At 44.7% G+C, this 18797-nt stretch overlaps 1 protein-coding gene across 4 annotated transcripts in view; it reads right to left on the bottom strand.

Moving 5' to 3' along the window:
• Window positions 1-492: 492 nt before the first annotated feature.
• LOC117146840 overlaps window positions 493-18797 on the bottom strand; it is a 28724-nt gene continuing 10419 nt past the window's right edge. For 2 of the 4 annotated variants that reach the window (XM_033313395.1, XM_033313396.1), the window contains exons 2-3: window positions 9980-10381; window positions 493-3537 (exon numbers count right to left, since the gene is read on the bottom strand). In XM_033313395.1, coding sequence (XP_033169286.1) covers window positions 1700-3537; window positions 9980-10381 — 2240 coding nt within the window. In that variant the 3' untranslated portion in view covers window positions 493-1699. Of the gene's footprint in view, window positions 3538-9979; window positions 10382-10484; window positions 10618-11177; window positions 11399-18797 lie in introns of those variants that run through there. The other 2 variants (XM_033313397.1, XR_004459825.1) reach the window with 2 other exon arrangements.

Here is an 18797-nt window from a genome sequence, read left to right as displayed (position 1 = left end):
CGTACCGTACCGAGTTCCGAAGGGTAGCTACCCCAACGGATAGCTGACTATGAGCTAACTCCCTTATCCACTATCCACTGACCTCGCTCCGCAGGGCCACCATCGCCACCATCGCCGAAGTCGGCTCAAACACATGCGGTTTGATCTTGATCGCCGTGCTAAGGTAACGCGGTTTGTAAGCAGTAAGCAGAATAGTGAATAGTAGTAATGGCAGCATTTGTTTGGCCAAGGTAAATAGGTTCATCTGAATTAAGAGGCATGCGCAGGTATTCTTGTAAACATTGTTAGCATTGTTAACAGCATTAAGTGTGTATTTTCCATAAGATTACCACATGCCAAGGTGGAAGAAATTCGACAGCACTGACGTCAACGCTTGAGGTGCCTTCGTCACGCGAAGTATTCCCGAAGCTGATCTCTAGAAGAATGGTTACCAACTGGGTGTTTCCCCTCTGCCATGCCCCATCCCAGAAATAAGAGCAACTGCTGTGAGTATTTAGTTTTAGACAAATCTCTTTTGATTTTATTCTCATGAAATCTTCGTTGTGCATTTGCATTACTCTTCGCTTTCTTTCCGTTCAATATAAAGACATCTGCTTGGCGCAGTGTATTTGTGCTGAAACTTATTCTGCTAGGAACATCGATTTTCATTTAAAGTGCTCCTCGGCTCGTTTCATAAGACACCAGAGTCGAGGAATCATAGTTAAAAACGTCGACAGTTTCTGGAGAGAAAATGAAAAGTATTTCTTAGCCTAAAATGGAGTTCAATGTGGAAAATTATACACTTGAATAAATTTTCAATGAACTTGTCGCGTGATTCGTTAAATAAATAATCTAAACGTTTACAGAAAACATTAGGTTAACCTAACTTACGATTAGTGTATAGCATAGTGTATAAACTAGTTCAAGTTAAACTTTACTTTTCTTCGTTTCCTTTTGTATACGAGTATGAGATGCTTTATTCGTAAAAAAATAAAAGAAATGATTGGGGGTAAAAAACGAAACGAAACGAAACCTAATTGGTAAATGAAGATAAATGGAGTGATTTTAGTTGAAAGTTTTGGTCAAAATTAAAATTATTTGGATTGCCTTTCTTTAGCGTTTCTTAACAAAATAAAAATAATGTGCGCGGGCATGTATGTATATATTTTTGTATTTTCTATTCTTTCTTTAAGCTTTTACTTTTCATTTCCGTTTGTCGTGTAAATATGTGAGAAAGTGAAAAAACATCACAGTTAAAACTTCAGTACATTTTCTCGTGGCTCGAAATTAATCAAGAAAAAAAAACAATATGTGTATATACATATGTAGATTAAAGTAATATTTATCTATAAATATACGCTTACAAAATGTTCCTTATGTACCGCATATAGCTATGTGCTTGTCCTCCTCATCCTTCGCTTGCTTTCTTTTGCCATTTCTGTCATTTCAATTTTGCGATTTACTTCATATATTGTATATGTATATGTATATGCTGAGCCAACCCCTGGCAATGGGCACCTATACGTATAACCGAGATAAGTCGGTTAGTCTGTGCTATAGAAACCGATTGCCAGGAGAGATACCCAGCTGAGATTTTACGATTGTGTTTTTTGAATACAGTACTAGTACGAGCTGGCTTAACAACTAAAAGTACTTGCTGCCCATCCCCCAACCTTCCACCCCACCCCAAATAGCGCCGATTCGCCCCCGATCGAGTCCTCTAATCGTCCCAGCTCCAAGCGGGATCCAGCTCACGGTTGACCCGCCACAGCATCAGCTCCATGCAGGCGCGCGAGTCCTCGAAGCTGCTGTGTCCCGTTGTGCCGTCGCCCGTTTGGATGTCACGCTTCAGGTGAACCTTCGTGAGGTGACGCAGGGCTCGGCGGTAGGGGAACCCATTGCAGTGCGGGAAGCTAATGGAGGTGTCGATCAGGGTGTTGTGCACCAAGCGCAGCGCTCGCAGATCGTTTTCCAGTCCGTGTCCGATAAGGATGGTGTCCGCCGTGATCAGCTGAAGGAGATCCCTCTGCACCTCGGCCAGACTCTTTGCTCCGGAACACAGATCCGTTTCCGTAATGCCCGAATACTGGGTGTTGTAGTCTATTATGTCGCACACGGGCCGAACGAAATGCTCATACACCAATTGCCCGTTGAGTGCCACCAGGGAGACCTTGGTCACGTCCAGACCTCGACCCGTGTAGCTCATCTCGCAGTCGAGGGCGTATACGGCGGGCTCGCCCCCGCTGGATCTTCGGTGCTCGGTCCTAACGAAGTCGTAGTAGGGCCCGTTGACCCCCACAACCGATCCCGACCACACATGTCGATCGCCCAGGCAGCATCCCGGCGAGGATTCCTCGCCCTCGTTGCAGCACGTCCAGCGTCCGTGCCTGACGCCATCGTAGTACCGCTGGTACTTGCCTGAGTGGTATTGGCACTCCTCATGGGTCAAGTACTGACCCGTCAGCTCGTCCACTAGAAAGTGGCGCTTGCAGCGCGCACAAGGCTTGGACAGACTCCTTTCCACCGGCACAAAATGGCAGTACTTTAGCTCGAGACCCAGCGCGGCTTCGCCGGCGGAGGAGGACGATGAGTTCGAGGACTCGCATTCGCTGCCGCTCCACTCGCCGCCTGATTCGGAGTCCAAGGATTGCGGGGAACTGTTGCCCGAGTCGGTCGAGTTGGCCACCTCCTCCTCGGCGCGGTTGGTCAGTCCGTCGTGGTAGTTGATCACTGTAACGGCCTGAGCAGTTTCCGCCAGCGCGGCTGCGAAACTCATGTGCGGCATGCACTTGAAGATTTCGATGGCGCCTTCGTGGACCACAGAATCCACGGGAAAGCCGTATACCCTCAGCAGATGATTATCTATGATGTGGCGACGCAGTTGCTGCACCACGGTTTTGTCGTCCAACTCCAGTTGCTCGTACTGCCGGAGGGGAGGCACCAGGAAGTTGGCGTTCTGGCGACCAAGCCCTTGCTCCCGACGCCATTCCAGTGCCGCTTCCATCCGCTTCCGATTTCCGTTTGCATGGAGGTAACTGGTGGGCGAACTGGCGGGCGAACTGGTTGCCGATGTGGTGGGCGAACTCAGCGCAGAGGAGGAGCTGCTGTTGCAAATCTTCTGCTGACCGCTGCCGCCGTGATTGACCAAGTTGCTGTCCGTATTGTCGTCAATGATGTTGTTGCACCACTTCCCGGCCTTCTTGTTCCTGCCGCGCTTCTGCTGTTGCATCTGTTGTTGCATAAGCTGCTGCTGGTTGTTGCTGCTGTGATTGGGAAGTTGCTGGCGCCACTTGGCATTCCCCTGCTTGGCTTTCTGGCCCGTTAAGGGGGCTGCTCCGGTCCTCTGGCCATTGTGATCGGGATTTCGAGTCTGCTGGCCGGACTGCTTTTGGTGGCGCTTCGAGCGACTCTTGTTGCTACCTGCACCATGGTTGCTGCCGGCGCATGAGTTGCCCTTCGATTTGCTCGGGAGCTCGCTACTGGAGTCTATGTCATCGCTGGTCGCCTCGCTACTGGTGCTATTGCGATGGCCCGGATTGTGTCGGCCTAGGAGTTTGTCTGCAAGAAAAAGGGGAGAGAGTGGGGAATTAATTTTATAAAATAATATGACGTTTGATTAGTATGATTAGTACAAGCTAAGTAAAACAATTTGTTGGCCTTTATTCATAAGTATTATGTTTGACTGATTGTAAGTAAATTAGCAATTACTCTTTTAGTATCTTTGGTAAATCAATTCAGTTATGAAGAACGACTGTTATTAAACAAAAATTTGAAATTATCAAATTCTAATACTTCGAATACGCAATGGACTTGTATTTATTAAACTATGCGTTTAATTCATTAGGCAAATTTGACGATCCTATTACCATAAAATAAAACGTTCGGTTGGAAATTCAAATTTCTGATAACGCACGCTCACACACACGCGCAGTTAGCTAATGCTCGACACACACGCTTATCAACAGAACCACGTGCTTTAGAGTTTTGCTCGTTTTCCACCTCAGTTTTATTATTCATTACACTCAGAACATTCGGGGCATATTATAGTATACTACTTTAAATATTAAACAAATACAAAACCAATCTTTTAGAATGCAGAGTGCCTTCTATCGCAGTTTCGAGTGATTAATAAATATAGGTCCATAGGTAGAATGAGTGCGTGTGAAGCAGGTTTGAATGTTCTTCAAGTGTTAGCGACAATGTGAACTTATTTCTCTCCGTGTAAGTGTACGTATTTAAGTTTCGAGTGTGTGATTTGATTTGGGGAAGGTTACGCATGACTGGAAATTGACGCATGTGCGGGGTTCCTTCCCGACTTTTCGCCAATTCTATTTGGTTGCCACCCAGGGGGCGGGGCAGGGGCTAATTCGAGGGGGGCAGGGGGCTGGGGGCTGGGGTCTGGGGGCTGGGGGCTGGGGGCTGGGGGCTGGTTGCTCGTGTTGACGCATTACAATTATAGACGTTTATTATGACTATTATGATGTGCTTTTAGCTGCGCTTCCGCATTTAGCTCATCGTTTCATTTCAGTTCTCGTTGTGAACGAATCATTCGGATTCAGATGGGTTTCCAGGTCAAAAGTTCCAATAAAGAGGTTGAAAAAAGCCATTAACTACCATCAACAGGTTCCCCAATAGTTGACTTATCTCTCAGTGATCCTAGAGTTGACGCACTGCGAGCACCGAAACTCGGTCATGTGGTGCGTCTTCCTGTTCCGCCACTCGACTTTCTTATCGGGCACTTGGCAGTGGCTCTTCCGCTTCCCACCAGCTACCAGCCTACTTGGGGTACAGGCGCTCGAGCACTTCCTTAAACACCCATGTGCTCCCCAAGCACTACATCATCAGCGGATATGGAGTACTATGTGCACACCCCCTGGGGTCCCTAGGGGGCCCAGATGGCGGCAGCCACTCGGGCTGAAATTGAATTTCAATGCGCGCATAGATAAATCATATGGCAGGTGGGTTTGTTGACTTCGCCCGGCCGAAGGACGCCGGGCCACTAAGCACCCGAACGTGAGGTGGATGCCCAAAGAGCCGATGGGATCACCAGGCGGCGGGAAACGATATTGGCTGGATCGGGTTATGGTTTACATATGTACTATACTTGTACTCGCACATGTGAGAGGAGCACCCACATACCCACATGGGTATGTCCATCACGTACATATGTATGTACATATGGGCAGAGTACATGGGGCGTCGAGTGCGTGGTCAGCGATTAGATAAGGCGTGGCCGCTTTTGGGCGTGTTTCGGCTTCTGGCCGGCCATCTGTCCGACTCTCGGAACGCTCTCCAAACGCTTTTATGACATGCCCAATAATGGAGCACTATCGGCGACACACGCACGCGCTGAACTCCCCAAGCAGCCTTGAAAAATCATAGAATAACATATTATATTTCTACGTCCGACTGAAAGGTAAACATAGCGAAATTTATGATCGAGAGTTTGGGCGAAGTCGTTGATACTCTGCGCTTTGGGGAAATGGGAGCAACATTTAGGCAAACCTATTGCGTCTTGCCCAAGACGAAACGACTATTTATAAGATCTACTTTATGGGGACTTGACGTGATAATGTCCAACTCCAAGGGCATTCAATCTCTCCGCGTAGCCAGACCTTAACCTTAGCAGAGTAAAATAAAAACACTTGACAGCCCGCGATTAGATAGTTTAGTTAAATAAGTGAGACTAGCACAGAGGCTACTGACGAGTCTTAATCCATGGGTACACGCAGTGTGTGGGCAATATGTATGTATGGTAGTTGCACTCGAGTGGCGTAGAAATTGATTTAAATTCAAATTTAACTATCATATTGCGAGCGCAGATTGCCTAGCTCCTGTTCCGAGTCCAAGTACTCATATTCTAGTCGCGGAGCCATTCTAGCGCACATGGCTGGAATTGAGTTCCTGTGTCTAGACTGAAGGCGGCTACCCACATTTGGTTACCGGGCGTTGATAAGATGTGCGTGTCCAGGGGCCCACAGTTCTCCACTCCCGACTGGCCAATTCGCAGTTACCTACGGCAACAGCGCCCGAAAGTTCCCTCGAGTGCCGCGATTGTCTCCCCGAGACTGTGATTGTGATTGTGATTCTGATTCGGATTCCGATTTCTACTGCGATTCTGATTGTGAAGCGGGTGCGGTGGTGGAGCACCGAAAGTCGCAATTCTAATCAGTCCTCCTCTGATGCGGCAATCCCGAAATATCAAATCACGCGAACCGACTCGGGTTGGACATATGAGTTCAACAGCTGTTGGCTGAGAGATAGCCCTGGCCTGGTGACGATGAACCGCTGTTTGTGTGAGCCCCACCAGTGACGCAACGTTTGTCATGATTCTCAGGTATCACACGTCACACTGGGACAGGCTGGCAACCCATTTGGATGCCCAGATTTAACAGCATACACAGCATCCCAGGTGCTCGGCTTTGGAGTGCCCATTGTATGATTTGGCGCGACTTAAAAACGACCTTCGGCTTTATGCGCCGCTTCCTGTGCCAAGACAACGAACAAAATTACTCGTCTCGCAATTGGTTTGCGCGTTTTTAATGAGCCCGAAAACTTGGCTTTGAGCTGAGCGAAAAACATATAACTATGATACTACTTAATGGACGCCGAGCGAACCCAGCACGCTCACGTACATACCTATGTCACATACCACATCCCGTCGTCAGTCCAAAGTTTGGCATAGTCCAATAGTGTAAGCCATATGCCATATGCCATATACCATCTACGATATATCACACATTTAATCAAACATATATCAAACATAATGCACACGACTGGCATCATGCGTATGCAAAATGCGGTCATTGAGGTCAGCAGAAGGGGGACAAAGATTTAATAATATCCAGTCGAAAACAAAGCTGCTATTCGAAAGAGCAATCAAAATTACTGACAGCATTTGGGGTAAATCTAGATATGCGTGAGTAGTACCTCGCAGGTATAGATGCAGATACAGATACAAATACGGATACAAATACGGATACCTAGATAGATACCTCCGAATCATTAGATAATCTGTTGCTTCAGAATGAAAAGCGATTAATAATCTTCATGTGCTAATTGGGTGTGCTCAAAAATATTTACTTTGCGCTGAATGTTCTGGGAATAGCTTAATAGCATCCAAAAGGATGGGCAGTACGCTTTATGAGCTCCAAAGCATATTCTTAGAATATCTTGTTTTAATTCTGGCTAAGCACTTATGATTTTTATGACCGCACAATGGAAAACAAGTACTCCTTCCGCTGAAAAGGGCTTGTTGCGAAGCCGTGTCAATAAAGATAGCTATGAATATAGCCTAGAACCCAGATGTAATCGTTGGGAATCCAGAATTATCTTTCAGTATCTGTGACATAATAAGCGAGAATCCGTTGCCCATTGAACTTTCTCCTCTAGCCTCGCCCACTGCGCGATGATCTCGGTGATCTTTGGCTTCCCTGGCTCGGATCGGATCGGATCGGATCTGAGCGGATGGTGTCGTATTGGAGACACGGACTCAGACAATGGGTAAATGGCCGGTGGCTAAACGGCGAACACGTTGACCTTGACTATTGCCGGCGGCGGGGAATCACAGACGTCGGAGAACGGGGTGTGGTGAAGAGGAAGAGGAGGCGGGGTTAAGTGGAGGGGCGTTTGCGAGCTATTCCACGGATCGGCAGAGAAATGCGAGAATGGCGATGGGGTTGCTCATCGTGATGAGATGATGATCAGCAATGGACGGAATTGCGAGCACTTCTACGGTTGCGTAGTGCAACTACAGCGGGCTTTAATGGGTTAATAATGCGAGCAGGCGTGTGTGTATAAAGTACACTGGGAGTAATGGAAATAGATCGGCGAAACCAAAAATAAATGTGCACCCATACACAGAACATAGAGGTGGCTGTGCAGTTGGTTGGTCGGTTGGTTGTCACCACCCAAATTGGCAAGCCCAAACTAGTGCCGTAAAGATAAAACATACATATACCATATATAGCCCGAAATCCAACTTGTGGGGCGTAAAAAACGCATTCCCCGAATGCCAGTCGCCGTGGAAAACATTCCTCTTTGCCATATAAACGATATAATGATATATAATTGGGCCTGCCATCTCAATTGAGACAATGCTGCGAATAAGTCCAAGCCTAAGGTATCCAGCCAAACTGAAAAATGGGGCATTCAAGTTCGTACTTGTGGCTCTTTCAAAGACTCAATGTTACCAATCTTATCTAAGCAATTGCAAATTGTAGGGAAAGCCTTCTGGGAGCATTTTCCGCTCGGGAACCATGACGATAGAACCAGTTTTGTGCTTTGGCTCAGTTCAAATCTCACTTGGGCCATGCGGAGATCTATGAAATGGGCTCTAGGCCACCTTTTTTCCAGCCAAGTGCTAATGAATGACAAAACGATCGCTTGCGTAACGAGTGAGCAAAACATATGTATGTACGCTTGGTTCGGTCCACGTCGATTATCAGTTCATCGTTTGACCAAATCGATCCACTGATACTACGCCCAATAATACACCTGATACGGCAAAAAGCAAAAAGCAAATAGCAAATAGCAAATAGCACATAGCACATAGCGAATAGCAAGAGCAAATAACAAGCACAAATGGTCAAGAGGCGCCAGCTGACTGGGAACTTAAAAATCTGAGCTCTAATCAGCTGCTCTGTATTGCGTCTTAGCTTTCCCACAAATACACGTTTTATTCCAGTTCGATGATAACAAGAATTATTTAGACCCGAGCCTGGAAAGTTTCGCAGATTAATGCCAAAAATAAATAGTGGAAAATTCGTACGAACAAAATTACATTAGAACTGGTAATAAAAAAATCGGTATCGGTATCGCACATTATATGAGTATCAATCCAATTTCCATGGGAGTGATTTATGTGCCATTACAATCAGCCATCCGCTTTCAATCATAATTGCCGATCAATAAATAGACAAGCGAAATTCCCGATGCGCATACATTATGAAAGTGGCGAAAAATGTAAATGTTTTGCTAGGTTTCCTCATGTTTTTATGACTGCTAGCTACGAAGAATATGCGCCTTTGTTTGTTTATTTAATTTCCTTTTGTTTATGTCGATTCGCCGCTCTTTTAAATGATTTTTAATGCGAACGAAAGCGAAATCCACAGCCAAAGAAAACCCGAATGAAAGTGACTATATAGACGAGTATATCCTGGTAATTTCTCAATTGCGAACAAGGCTTATTTCTAGTGGTAAGGTGCTAGAGCATTCCAATCACTATTGGTAACCTGGGGCTTGCCCCCCATCGAATCGGGATACTCAAAGAGAGAGCCAGTTTGATAACAACCTTCCGTATAAATAGATATCGCTTCAGTTCGAGTGGACTTTACATAAGTTTCCCCGAAGCGCAGTATGGAAAAACAACACCCTAGTAATAGGAAATCATAAACGAAAGAGAATTTGGTTCACAAAAATATAATCACAAGGCTTTTCCCAAAACTTGGGCTTGAGTGCTGCTCATTATTGTGGCAACTCTCCATTCAGAGGCATTGTAATGAGCAACTCGAATCCTCCGCCCATAAATCAAGTGACCCAGAAACATAGATCGAATCTCTCTGTACTACTCCTCCGTTTGCGAGAATGACGCTCTCGAAATAACCGTTCCCGTTCCGCAAACCCGATACGATCCAAATTGGCGTTCCCGTTTCCATTGCCGTTAGCGGCGATGACGCCGAATTCGGGGCTGAGTGTGATTCACTTCAGATGCCGGCCGATTTGCTTGGAATTTTATTAAAAACAATGCGAAATCGTGAATCAGCGTCGTCTTTACTCCGATACCCATGAGCCAAGATACGACCAAATATATACATACGTATGTGGGCGTACGACTGACTAAACCCCCGCAGAACCATCGAAATTCGCGGCAAGAGGTCGCGGTCAGTGGTGGTCAAGTGACTCAGAGAAATGGTCGGAGGCTGATCCCTATTGCTTATCCATGTATGTAATTACGCCGTCTGACCCATTATCAATAAAGTAATTAGGTGCAAGCACTCACCTTCGATGCATGAAGAATTGGTAAACTGCCTTCCCCCGTAGCCCCGTCGAAGCCAGTTGGATGTGGGTGCAGCGGAAGCGCACTCGGATCCGGTGCCTCCAGCGACTCCATTGCGCTTCTGGATATGTTCGAACTGATGCTGCTGCTGCTGCAGTTGTTGCTGCTGCTGATTTTGCTTGTTGTTGTTGTGACGACCCTTGCGAGTGGAGTTCTTGCCACCGGCGGTGGCTTGCGGCTGGTAGGCCAGCATGTTGCTGTTGGCGGCTAGGTTGTTGCCGGTGTACTTCTGAGGGCAGCGCTTGTGGCTGCTGCTGCCGCCGATGTTGCTGCTTGTAGTAATGTTGTGGTTGTTGGTGGTGGTGCTGCTGCAGCTGTTCTTGTTGCAACTCTGCATTTTGTCATCTGGAAGAGAGGACAGGGCATTAGTAAGTCGTAGTGGTGAGTGGATGGCTTCAGAACCCGCACATAACTATTAGAAGTCTCCAATTGCGTGATCCAAACTTACAAATCTTAGGTAGATGTGCTTGTAGGAATTCTTCGAGAAAAAAGTGCATCGCACCGCTGCATACATAAACGCGTTCGAATTAGTTTCGGGCTTGGCCACAGAGACTTTGCTGGCTTTGTTTTTCTGGGTTTGTCTAATCAGTGAGCGAAGATCAGGTGTTGGATTAGGAGAAATATTTCAATTTGGTGGCGAACCTTCGCTAACCGCCTGCACTTGCAGTTGAAAGACAACTAAATGGCGCGATTAGCGAACGCTCGCGATATAAACAAAAGCTGGGCGCCAAGAAAACACAGCGAAAAAGCCCAGAGACATAGTCGTGCAATTCACATTTCGATGACGACACAATGAATCATCCGCTGATAAAGCGGGAATACAGCGCATTCATCGCTCTGTCGCTCTCTCTTTCTATATCTCTGTTGCCGACTCTTTCGCTGGCGGCGGCGGTGACGACGGTTAAATGAAACCTAGGCCAAGTCACACTGTGTTTGTGGGGCTTTTCGACCAGGTTTCGACCAGGTCTCGACCACGTGCGCCCCCCACACGCTTCCTACTTAGATAAAGTGTACCAACGGGTCGTATGAGCTATGCCATTGGATGGGTTTTCGCATGCGACGACATCAGACCACTTCTTGTGTTGGATGCACACTCTCCAACTAGCTATGCTGTGTGGGGGCGACCTGTTTAGTTGTTAACCTTTGACCCCCGAACTTCCAGTTAAAACCTATCCGGTAAAGTATGCAGTTTTTACGCTTATCCGCTTGTCCAGTGCTTTTGAAAAATTTAGATCGAATTGGTTGGCGGTGTTGTGTGTGCTCACTAAAGACAAAACGAAGCAAAACAAACGGCAATAATTTTGATTGTTTTGTGAAAATGTTTAGTTTGTTTTGAAAGTGTCTTGAACTGTTCCGATAACATGTTGATAATAATATAATACAGCACAAAGTCAACTGCCAAGGAGCTGAGAAAACGGAAATCTACCGGCGCATGTGATCCCAACTTTTTCCCAGAACTTCCAATAAACCTTTTTTCAAATAATTCAAAAGTTTGGGTTCGGTTTCGGTTTAAGTTTCGCTTTCAGTTTCGGAACCAGTGAACTCATAGGGCAGGCAGGCCAATCATGCTATCCACATAGCATTCACATTCGCATAGTTTCATAAAAAGCCGATGTGCGCATGGCTGACGGCTTGAATCCAGTTTGAAGATTTATATAAAACTACAGGCAGCCAGCCGGCGAATATCTTTCCTGTGCGAGTGGCTCAACTCGTTTGGATCATATGTACTAGTAGTACATAGTTTGTTGTATGCATTTGGGTTGAGTGGAAACTTATGTTTTCGGGCATTTGGTTTCTGGGTTTTCAAATAGCGGAACTCATATTCGAGTGAAATGTACATGCAAAACAAGCCGCTTCACAGGCAACTGCAATCTATTCCCCTTAGATATGATGTACTCTCGTATGTTAGGGAAATTTGTTTTTCCACGTATTTCGCAATTTTCCTCTGCGCTGGCCAAAACAAAATTAGTTTTGTTATGATGTTCGTGAAGTCTTTCATGTTTGCGTGTGAATTTTAACACTCAATAAGAACTTTTGCCGGTATTTTTAGCCGGCGAGCACACAAAACAAAAAAAAACACAACGATAGGTCCATCATCTGGTTCGCTTTCACTGGGCCAACCATAAATGAGTCTTGGAATTTCGACAATTATTCGCTTATGGCGAACCAGAGTGCCAAGAACAACAACAACTGCACGGATCGCACAAAACCGAAAAATGTAAAAAATTATACATGGAGGAATAAAACAAAAAAGTCCGCCAGAAAGTCTGAAAGCCCAAGACGAGCAAAAGCCAGTCAAAATGACGACTTTGCGAAACAGGTACCAGTTCGTGCCTAGCGCCGCTCCATGTGCGTACCGCCTGCCCTGCCGCCATTCCAGCGCCACCCACCCCCCACACTGGGAGAAAAGACCTGGCCTGCCATCGGGTTGTGTCAATTGCTTCTGCACGGCACCTGTCCCCGTTGACCACTCCGATTTCGCGCAGTGCACTGGCGGCTGAGAGCGCGAGAATTGTCCGAAATAATCGGGTAATTTGGCGTTGTTCTTGGTAATATTCATTTGGCGAATGCAAAATCGTGAAATTCGCCTGCGGCCACGCCCCTCGCTCGTCGGCAATTAGGGCGTGTGATTTATGTGCGGAGCCGCCGCACTGAATCGCGATGAATCGGCATGCGAATCGAAATCAGAATGATATTATTGCGTAGAACCAGTTTGGAAAAAGGCTTAGGCTTATGAATGCGACAAGTTCGTTGAGATCGTTCTGGGCACGTGTGTCCAATCACCCCAGGCCCCACTGTACCGCCACGCTCTTTCTCTGTCTTCTCGCCGCCTTGCCAAAACGGAAATGCATTCTATTTTGGTAGTCACCGAACACACCATCGGTATCATCATCATCATCGCTGGCACTGTGATAATGATCGAAGGGCGAAATACTATTCATTCATATTCATTCAAGTTAGTGAAAAACTCGGAAAATGTAGCGCGCCAAAGCTGAATGAATCCCAACGCGAAATGTGCGCAGTGTGCAGATACATATGTATCTACGCACACACACACGAAGAACGACGAGTGAAGATATCAGCGAAAGCAAAAAGGCAAGGAAACCAGACAATAGGAGCGAATTTAGTACAAAGGGGATCCAACTGAAGCGGATCATTAAGGAAAGACCATAACAGCGGGCCGAACAATGGGAGAAACTTCAAGAGACGTGCATCGAACTCTGGATACCCTTCAGTTCACTCAGAAGGAAGGGATCTCACGTGGCGTCTTACGGTCATTTCTTAATATCGAAATTCCCCCAGGAAGACATGAGCACTGAATATCTAGGTCATTGATTCCTATTCAATTAACTTGACACATGTCCTTTCGCTCAACGAAGGGTATACCGAGGGAGGTACTTCAGCAAGGAAGTGTCTGTTTCTGGGCGCATGGCAACAGCTGAAAGCCTAAACTTAAGCCGATGATGACGCCGCTTCCGCGCATGCGTGTGTGCTGCGCCAATACAGATACATATACACGTTACAGATACAGATACAGATACATAACAGCTAAAGATACACATTCTCCTCGTCCGTCGCATGTGCACTCAGGGAGTTTGGCATGCAAGTTTTCCGAACTCCGAGACAACGAAAAACTGCCGAAAAATCGAGTGGAAATTTTCCCGAGGCTCTAAAGTGCGCCGTGCAAAATCACAAAACGAGTTTCCCTAATGGGTTTAATGGCTCCACTGGGGGTTAAGTGCGGGGTGGTGGTGCTAACGAACTTTTCTCAGAGGTTTGGGGTTTGGGGTTTGGGGTTTTGGGCTTTGGGCTCTGGGCTGTGGGGTTTGAAGTCGGCTTTTGAAAAGACACACGTGTGTGCTTCTTGTAATAACCAATGTTTCGTTTCGGGGGGGACCGGAAATGTTAATGCGGCCTTAATGTATTGTATAATTGCGGTCTGGCCATAAAAATACGTGGAAGCCCATAGAAAATTAAGTGATTCGCATTCAATTACGTGCCCCCAGCGCGAACATCTAGAACTTTTTGCCATTTCGTATTGTGGCCGCATAAACGTAAATTAGATTGATGTAAGGCAGTGCCAAAAAAAAAAATAAAACAGGAAGACTTATCAACCTGGGACGTGCCGCTGCTGCCTTTTTATTTCGGGGATTGGCCTAATCAAAAAGAAGGAAGAGATCGCCGCGATGAAGCGTGAGGTTTCCAATGGCTGGCTGTTGTTGATAAGCCAGCTCCTTTTCTCAACATCGTCTGATGGTTTCGTATGGAAGACTCAATAAATAATTTGTTTACGATAAACAAAAATAAATAATAATAATAGCTCTGACTGTTTTAAGTGTTCTGTGTGGCGCACAACAAATGCGGTTGGAAATGGGGTGTGGGGGCTGACTCGAGGAATCGATAAACAAATCGCTTCCGATGACGACATTGAGCACATGGCGTATGCGCAATGTGGTATCAACTTGACAAATTTCATGGGCTTTTCGCGCTTTATTTTACATGCTTACTGATACCAGTCGCCTACGCCATTTACCATGATCTTTCCGGAACGGAAGAAAGTTCACGGAAATATCTGTTTCCGCTTTTTAGGTAGCAACGGAATAAAAGAACCAAATTGATTTCAATGTCTCGACTTTTAAATAAAATTAAATGGCTTTAGAGTATTTCAGACAACTATGACACGTCTTTGCTCATTTCCTTCTTTATGTAATGTTTTTATTTTATATTTAGACCTTGATTCACCTTGATTTATTCCTTCAAAACATGATGACCGCTCTATTAATTTACAATCTAAAGTGGAATTGATAGGCTTATCAACGGAGGAGTCCCTTTAGCGCTGCTATTGGGAAAAGTATAGTAGTTTTTATTTAGTTCAAATGCGCATCTATATTTTAAATATTGTTATTAATTGAGGACAATATGGAATTTGCTGTTTACTCAAATACATGAACGCCACAAACAAATCAACTAATTTCGCTGAACCAAATGTGTTTTTTTTCGACTTATTTTCTCGTATTTATTTATTTGCTGGTGCTTAGCTTTCCGAAATTAAAATTGGAGGGATGAGTTCATTTAAGATTGAGTCCGCGTGCTTGCTGTCAGAATTCTGCGATTCTGACACTTTTTTGACAACGCGAAATGAACTGAACTGAAGAAGAACAACAACAACGCGTAGGCAACTACAATCCAAGTATCGTAATAATATTGTGGACCAAAAAATCCTGACACTTGTCAAAACAAATCATCTTCATTAAGCGCTGTCTTTATTAAAATTATATTTGCGGGTCGAAAAAGATGTGAATGATGTGGATGTGAATGTGAATGTGAATGTCTGCGCGCAGTTGAATGATGAATGCAATTAAATCAGCGGATATTCCAAATGCTAGAAATGAGTTTTTGATCTGTGCAATTATTCGAAAAAGAATTTTCCAAATTTTTTCCAAATTCTTGGGCGTTATGCCTGGCCTCAGCTGGTAATTGTTTACCCCGTTCGTTTTCCCAGTTTCCACGCCTCAAAACGATATTTTATCTATGGCAGTAACAGACCGCAGAACAAGTGGCTCACCTGGTATCTTTCTAATGAGGATGACCCATATTTTTTCTTTTCTCTAGTTTATCACAATTTGCAATTTTTTTCGACGTCCGCGGCTGCCTCTTCCTCTTGTTCGTGGTTTCGCGGCACACACAAATATGCGAGATGGAGATGGCGATACTTGCACTGAGAAAAATTATAGTATTTTTATGAACGAAATTGGTGTGCTCGAAGCAATCTACAACCGAACGGAAATACTAGTCTGTGCACCTACGATTTTTTATTAATAACAATAATAGTAATAGTATAATCTTGCATTTTGTTGGCCGCTCGTTGAAAAATTACTTTTGACAAAATGTGTTCGCATTTTGTTTTGGCATGTTTTGCATTTTTCTTTGGGAGCGAAAACGCGACGAATTCTCGCCTTCATTCATTTTCATTCAAAAGAAAGAGCGACGCGAAGAGGCAAATATTTATGGTAATTATTATTATTATTATTATTATTATTGTATAGTGTAGTATGGCATAGAATCGGCTGACGTATTGTTATCGATGCGATTGCTCTTCGGGGGATATTACTATTTTAAGCACGCACACCAAATGCACGGCCACCAATCCGCACACCACAAACCCAGATGATTTATTTCTTTCGAAGGCAGCCAAGTAATAAAAGTAATACAAATGGGGGCGCACAGTGACCAATTCATGCAAATATAAGATACAAGATACAATAAATACGAAATACAGAGCCAAAGCAAGCCAATCGAGACGAGATACGGCGAAAAGACAAACAGTAAGCACCATCCTCCTGCCAAGATAGAGGGGCAGCAAATAAATAAATAAATAAAAAGCAAAAATACTAACAAACACTTGAGTGAACAAGGGCACGACAGCTAGAGAAATGATGGCAAATTTTGATTTTGATGCACGTCGCCAGCTGTGCAGGCAGCCCACAAAACTGGTGGAAAATAGACAAAAAAGAAAACACTGGCAAAATGTTAAGTAAGCGGCATTGCGAACTCATCATCACAGTGACTTTCCCTCGGAAAAGTGGACCATAAAGTACTTTTCACACACAGCTCTCATTGCAACCAATTAGAAAAATCAATTGTTATTGGGTTCGCACAGGCATCTATTATGCACATAGATTCCTTCAATGCCTTCAATTGATAAAATTGAAAAGACCAACACGCAATGGAATCGATCAGCGGGGTACAACCAAAATGCCTCCAGTGAGCCAAAAGACTTGCCGGTGGCCAAAAGATACATATTTTGGTCAAGACTTCTCGACGACGAAATGGAGAAACGAAGAAAACCAAAATGATCGCCTGGCTGGCCCCAGAGCTCCATTTGCATGCATGTACTTATTTATTTCATTTTAAATAGAAAGTAACCTCAATTGCACTTGTAAAAAACATAAGTAAATAGCGCCGACGAGCACATAAAAAAGAGAAGTCAGGTAAATACAGACAACACATAGGGCCGAACCACCGACTTTTGTAGACTCGGTGGCAGTGAAACCACCTCGGCCCACAAATCAAATGGCCAAGAAGACGGAAAATCGAGGAAAGAAGTTAGAGGGCAGAGGTAAATGGCCCGATGGGAAAGTGGGTAGTAATTGGGGTAAGTCACTGTAGTTCCCCTACTACTCTGTAGTATAGCTTAGACTAAGAAAAGAGATATTGTTATGACTAACAAACGATATATTTAATAAGATAGTTATACTAGTGTGTTTGCATAACAATAATGGCACAGCTCACAGGCGCCAAAATCGCAACTCACACCCCGTCCAAATGGCTAATTCATATTGTATTTTGCAGCTTCCGTGCTTTATTCTTGGATTTCGACACGCTTGTCATTCGAGGCTTTAAGTACTTGTATGAAGGTAAATAAATATATGGCTTGATCGAATGGCGAAAGTGTAAAATTTGTGTGCAAGTTTGGTAGGAAAACTGGCCCGGAATGCGGTCAGAAGTCGGGGAAATAGATGGGGCGGTGATGGATCCAACACTACGTTTATAGAGAGGAAATCACAGCATCACACAACCCACTCGTTGTTCTAAATTAAGATCAACAATTGAATAGATTTTATCTATAAATTGTTCTAGATACACCAACAGACCTGGGCATGTATGTATTTATTATTGTATTGTATATCCACATAGAAAACGGCTTTGATACTGCGATCCGATAATTCAATAATCCCATCATTCAACCATCCGATCAGGGAATATTTCCATTATATTTCAGTTACCCAACACTTCCTGCGTAAATCACCCCTTAAAAGTAAGACAATAGAGTCCCAAGTTCTGTGTGCGATATCTTTGAAATACGATTTCTTGATAAAATGCTGAGATCGCTGTTCGCCTCTCACCGCGCACCAAATAAATTCATACACATTTAAATACATAAATAAAATGTGTTTATATGTAAATCAGGAGCGTAGTCCCGGGGGGGATAGAAAGCAAACGTGCTGATTTAGCGCCAGTGCTTCAGTTTGTTTATGTTCGAATATCAAATTTACGCAATTTGGCATTGGAGTTGCTTTTGATGCAAGCAAGTGTACTCAATGATTGGATTAATAAACTATTATCCCTTCGTGTTTATACAATATTGCAGCTGGTGGCAGCAGAAGAGGAAAAATTAGGGCTTCTCCCTTCTATTTGGACAGCTAACAAATTGTTGCCTCTGTCAATTAACTTCGCTACGTTGACCAAAGTGTTAACAACCCGGAATGCAGCGGGCAATTCGAGTTGCTACTCCGTGGGGATGACGACCTATTGATTGTGCCCACTGACGGGCCCCTTGACAAATGTCCGAATGTCGTCTGTGTCTAAGTCCCATTTGGCTTGCATCACCTGACAACGAAACCCAGCGGAGGAGGAACGAGCCGAGTGGTTGGTTGGTGTTTTCTTTGGCGGATCGGTCACGGGTAATTAGGAAATAGGAAATCTGGCTTGCAACACGGCCAGATCACGGAGCCAACGATTTTCCGATGAACGAAATGCTTTTTCTGTAGATCTTTCGAAAGATATAAATATCGCGATAAATTAAATGTTCACTCCTAATTAAGGCACCTGAAAATGAGAAATCTGGAAAATCGACGACAGCTAGTATGAGCATTAATCAAATGAATTATGATGGATGGGGATTTCATAATTTCAGTCGCCGTCTGGGTGAGTCAGCGGTTTCAAAATCAGTTTTGAAAAACATTTCGACTCATTTTTG

This window comes from Drosophila mauritiana, chromosome X (genome assembly GCF_004382145.1).
Source record: "Drosophila mauritiana strain mau12 chromosome X, ASM438214v1, whole genome shotgun sequence".
Lineage (NCBI taxonomy): Eukaryota > Metazoa > Arthropoda > Insecta > Diptera > Drosophilidae > Drosophila > Drosophila mauritiana.
This window is presented reverse-complemented; position numbering and strand designations above follow the sequence as displayed.